Genomic DNA, 5,384 nt, shown 5'->3' with positions numbered 1-5,384 from the left:
AAATCCGCTTTTATCTTAACAATCCGCTATTAAACATATTAAATATTGAGTATATTTAATGTAAATAAATTCCTAGTGTTATTTTTGATAATAATTTACGCGTTTTAATTAAGATATCCAGACCTAAACCTGATCCCCGCTTTTCCGCTCTTTCAGTAATTATTCATTGGTCCCTCGAGCCGGATCAGGCTGGCTCTATCTCAATTAAATTAATTTATTATTCCGCTTAAAAATTGTGCTGTGTTAAGTGAAGTGTAATACCGCTAGGAAAGGTCGAGTGTCAGGAGCATCGCAGAGCACATCGGGTGCTGCTCCTGATAGTCATTCGTACACCAGTACGCTGAACTTTCCGTTTATTAAGACTGAAAACTCGACTTCGGGCCTTAAATAACTTCGCTATGGAGAATTACACAAGATAGTTGAAAAATGCAATTTAAGCTTCAACTTTCGTGTTCCGCACCGCGCCGCAGATTGCAAGACCGCTCAAGATTGCCGAAAATGTGGTCAACGTCACCACATGTCCATCCATTTTGGATGCACCAACGAAACCAGCTTCACCGCAGTCTACATCTTCCGCACAGGCAACTAATCGTTCCCTTTAGACCGTTTACAACTTGAAATTAACTGTTGATTATTTCAGATCCGCTTTCCGCTCAAGTATTGCTAGCTACCGCCTTAGTCCAGGTACGCCCGCATCATGGTAATCCAATCACCGCCAGAGTGTTGATTGATCAAGGTTCAGAGCTCTCATTTATGAGACAGTCGCTCTTCAAGAAGCTTGGACAACCGCTACAGCGTGACATGGTCATGCTCAAGGGCATTGGCAATGTCTCCGCAGGAAGCTCACTAGGTGTGAGCACAATTGAGCTTCGTTCGCTGTGTACGACCGCATCAATGCATGTCAGCATGCATATTCTACCAACACTGACGGTAGATCTTCCATCGTTCGCGATCGCTGATCCGAAATGGCCGCATCTTGAGAATTTCAAGCTCGCTGACCCGCAGTATCTACAGCCACGCCCTGTAGATATTATTCTAGGTGCATCACCAGCCGCACAGATCATGAACACAGAGATTCAACGAGGACCTCGCAATGCTCCTATTGCACAATCCACCACGCTTGGTTGGATTGTCTATGGGGCTGTCACCGCTAAACACGCTTCAACATCACACGCAGCACTACATGCGTCAGTAGATACTGAATTACAAGACGCTATCGCTAAGTTTTGGGAACAGGAAGAAGTTCCATCAGGAAATTCACCGCTCAACACCGCTGAAGAAGACGAATGTGAAATTCACTTTCGTCAAACGCATTATCGACAGCCTGATGGACGCTACGTAGTGAGATTACCGCTTAAGGCCCTTGAGAGTCAACTTGGCGACTCTATCAACGCAGCTATGGGGTCACTCCGCAGATTAATAACTCGCTTGTCGCGAGAAAGAGAATATTCTGACATGTATCGTGCATTAATGGCGGAATACATTCAACTAGGACACATGGTACGAGTACCAGTCAACGAATTGCCCGCAAACGCTTATTTCTTGCCTCACCATGGGGTATTGAAGCTTGATAGTGCCACTACGAAGCTCCGCACAGTGTTCAATGGTTCCTGTGCAACATCTACAGCAATTTCATTGAACGACATTCTCCACGCAGGACCCGAAACGCAAATTGACATTTTTGATGTGATGTTGAGAATCCGTTGCAGCAGGATTCTATTCGCTACTGACATCACCAAGATGTTCAGACAGATTGAGGTCGACTCGCTTGATTGGCCGCTTCAGTGCATTCTCTGGATAGATGAGAATGACTTAATAGACGCTTACTGTCTCAAGACAGTCACATACGGAACCGCTAGTGCACCTTTTGACGCAGTACGTGTGCTTATCCAACTAGTAAAGGATGAAGGACACCGCTTTCCGCTAGCTGTTGCTCCAATGTTGAAAACACGCTACGTAGATGACATCTACGGTGGAGCAGACAACGAAGAAGACGCTATCAAGGCTGCAGTACAAACAAAAGCTCTGTGTGCAGCAGGCTGCTTCCCGCTTGCCAAATGGGCTAGCAATAGCCCACGGTTACTTGCTGAAGTCGCTCCAGAAAAGCAGCTGGATACACCGCTTAAAGAAATCAGTGATGCACCAGTAAAAGTCCTGGGCATGTACTGGAATTCACGCACTGACGCTCTCCAGTTCAAGTACACGCTACCGCCAGAGACGCCCAAGACAAAAAGAGCTATTTTGTCTGAAATCGCTAAGCTGTATGATCCGCTAGGACTTCTCGCACCAATAGTCATCAAAGCCAAGATCTTTATGCAAAATCTGTGGCTAGATAGAGTGTCATGGGATGAACAATTGTCACCATCACTCATTCACAAATGGACTGGATACCGCGAGGATCTTCGAAACATCGAATCCATCCGCATTCCACGCTGGAATAATATAGCACCTGGAGCGACTATGGAATTGCACGGGTTCTCAGACGCTTCGCAAAACGCTATGGCTGCCGCTGTTTATTTGAGAGTCACTGACGCTGATGGGAACACAAAGGTCTCACTTCTGTGTTCAAAAACGCAAGTAGCACCGCTGAAGACCATGACAATCCCACGCTTGGAATTATTTGCCGCATGGTTGCTAACACAACTGATACTTCATGTTAAAGAAGTTCAGTCACTTGAAAATGTCAGGATCAATCTCTGGACTGACTCCGCCGTGACTCTCGCATGGATTAAAAGTCCAGCAATCCGCTGGAAGACATTCGTCCGCAATAGAGTGGGAAAAATCCAAGAAACGCTTCGAGATGTCTCCTGGAAATTCATTCCAGGAAAACAAAACCCCGCTGACTGCGCTTCAAGAGGTATACCTACGCTAAAACTGAAACAACACGCTCTCTGGTGGCATGGACCAACTTGGCTTCATGAACCAGAATCCTCTTGGCCCACTCTGGAGCCTCCAACCGACAACGCAACGCATCGAGAAGAACGCCAAGGTCTGACACTAGTAACTTGGAAAGCAGAAAATTGCCTGCTCCAACAATTACTGTCGCATTACACGCAGCTGTTTCCACTGCTACGGAAGCTTAGCATCTGGCATCGTGCCATCGACCGCTTTAAAAGAGTTCCACAATCTTCGCTGGCCTACCCGCTTACTCCATCAGACCTGGAGCGCGCTAAATTGACCTTGATTAATTTCACTCAAGGACAATACTTCGCTAGAGAGATTCACACGCTACAAGATGGTGATGGTCTGCTTAAAAATAACAGCATCACTAAGCTGACTCCGTTTATCGACCATCAGGGGGTCCTGAGAGTCGGTGGCCGCTTGAAAAACGCATTGCTGGACCCAGAAGAGAGGCATCCAGCGATTCTACCGCGACAATCACCGCTTACATCAATATTGATTGATGATTCGCACCGCAAAACGCTTCACGGAGGTACTCAGCTTACGCTCGCTGACTTACGCAAGAGTGTCTGGATCATTGGAGGCCGTGTTCCATTAAGATCATTTATTTTACGCTGCGTTATCTGCACGAGACACCGTGGAGAACGCGCTCAACAGTTGATGGGTCAACTACCCACCGCACGAGTACAGCCAACTCGAGCCTTCTTGCATACAGGACTCGACTACGCTGGACCTATCACGCGGAAAACGTTTCAAGGACGTGGAGCAAAAAAATACGAAGGCTGGATTGCAGTCTTTGTATGCATGTTCAGTTCAGCTGTACATTTAGAGCTAGTAACTGACTACACCACTGCCGCTTTCATCGCCGCTTATCGCCGCTTCACTAGTCACCGAGGTATCTGCCACACGCTATATTCAGACTGTGGAACCAATTTTGTAGGAGCAGATAAAGAGCTGAAACGACTATTCGCTGCAGGATCCCGCACATTACGAGAATTATCAACCTTGATCGCTCAAGATGGCACGAACTGGAAATTCAATCCGCCTGGAGCTCCACATTTTGGAGGAAAATGGGAAGCCGCTGTGGAATCTATCAAATTTCACCTTCGAAGAACAATCGGAGACTCGCTGTTGACGCTTGAGCAATATTCAACGCTACTGGCTCAAATTGAAGTCATATTGAATTCCAGACCGCTCACACCGCTGAATGAAGATCCTGCTGACCTGGCTGTACTGACTCCAGGTCACTTCTTAATCGGACAGTCACTGACCGCTACCCCAGAGCCATCGCTGACAGATTTACAACCTGCTCGGCTCTCGCACTGGGAACAAGTCCAACAAATGGTTCAACATTTCTGGAAACGCTACTACAAGGACTGCATCCACCGCTACCAGGCCATTTCAAAGTGGCATCATCGACGCAACCAGATCAAGGTGGGTTCAGTTGTACTGATCACCACTGAGGATCTCCCGCCAACCAAGTGGCCATTAGCCAAAGTAATTGCTGTCCATCCAGGTGAAGATGAACAAATCCGCGTAGTAACTGTTAAGACAGTTAACACAGAGCTGGTACGTCCAATTACAAAGCTCTGTGTCCTGCCACTAACGCATGAAGAAGATGATCTTGTCGACGCAGCCGCCAACCCGGGAGAGAATGTTCGGTGAACAAGGCCCAGTAGCGATTAACTCGCTCCTGGGGGACTCCCAAATTCAAGAGACGCACCTGTCCACCGCTAGTTCCCGCAAAAATCGAACCGCCAGTAGAAAATCAGCCTCTCGATCACGCCATGAATCGACCGCTTTATTGGCTGATCGCTCCCGCTAGACATGCGCAATAACCTTCTTCCCCAACTCAACGAGGAAGAAGACGGACTATTGTTATTATCTTTCGCTTCTACGCTTTCGCTGCATCAAGTCGCCATTAGTTTTTCTTTACTTTCGCTTTTCGTTAATTAACCGCATTTCGCTTATTTAATAATTTAATTTGCTTAAATTAATTGTTAATAATTCGGTTTAGTTTGTTTCAGATAAGTTGTGTTATTTGTGCATTTTTTTCACCGCTTTTTTAGTGCCGACAAAGTGTTCAACCACGTGTCAACCGGCTTCGCTTTTGCTAACCACGCTGTAATTTATAAATCCGCTTTTATCTTAACAATCCGCTATTAAACATATTAAATATTGAGTGTATTTAATGTAAATAAATTCCTAGTGTTATTTTTGATAATAATTTACGCGTTTTAATTAAGATATCCAGACCTAAACCTGATCCCCGCTTTTCCGCTCTTTCAGTAATTATTCACTTCGTTTAATTGTAATTAACACATTTTGATTGGCACTCACACCGCATTGTCCCAATTTAGTCGGCCATATGTTTTATTTTTTAGTAAACACAATTCTCACAATGCAACCGACCCAAGGTATGCATGCGTATCGACTGATTTGTAGTTTGCATAACTGCGTATGACATGTCAATTTTACCTAAC

At 45.7% G+C, this 5,384-nt stretch overlaps 1 protein-coding gene across 1 annotated transcript; it reads left to right on the top strand.

Annotated features, from left to right (window-relative positions):
- The first annotated feature begins 424 nt into the window (after nucleotides 1–424).
- LOC123267893 lies at nucleotides 425–4,566 on the top strand. Its single transcript, XM_044732780.1, has 2 exons — nucleotides 425–581; nucleotides 641–4,566. Exons 1-2 carry the CDS (start codon nucleotides 518–520, stop codon nucleotides 4,564–4,566), a joined length of 3,990 nt encoding a protein of 1,329 aa, XP_044588715.1. The 5' UTR covers nucleotides 425–517.
- The last annotated feature ends 818 nt before the right edge of the window (nucleotides 4,567–5,384 follow it).

The sequence above is a fragment of the Cotesia glomerata genome, linkage group LG6, assembly GCF_020080835.1.
Source record: "Cotesia glomerata isolate CgM1 linkage group LG6, MPM_Cglom_v2.3, whole genome shotgun sequence".
Lineage (NCBI taxonomy): Eukaryota > Metazoa > Arthropoda > Insecta > Hymenoptera > Braconidae > Cotesia > Cotesia glomerata.
The sequence above is the reverse complement of the archived record's forward strand: the minus strand, read 5'-3'. Positions and strand labels throughout refer to the sequence as shown.

Coding starts and splice junctions, on each gene's coding strand:
- LOC123267893 (XM_044732780.1), top strand. CDS start 518: ATGTCCATCCATTTTGGATGCACCAACGAAACCAGCTTCACCGCAGTC. Junction 582..640: donor AGTCTACATCTTCCGCACAG/GCAACTAATCGT, acceptor TGATTATTTCAG/ATCCGCTTTCCGCTCAAGTA.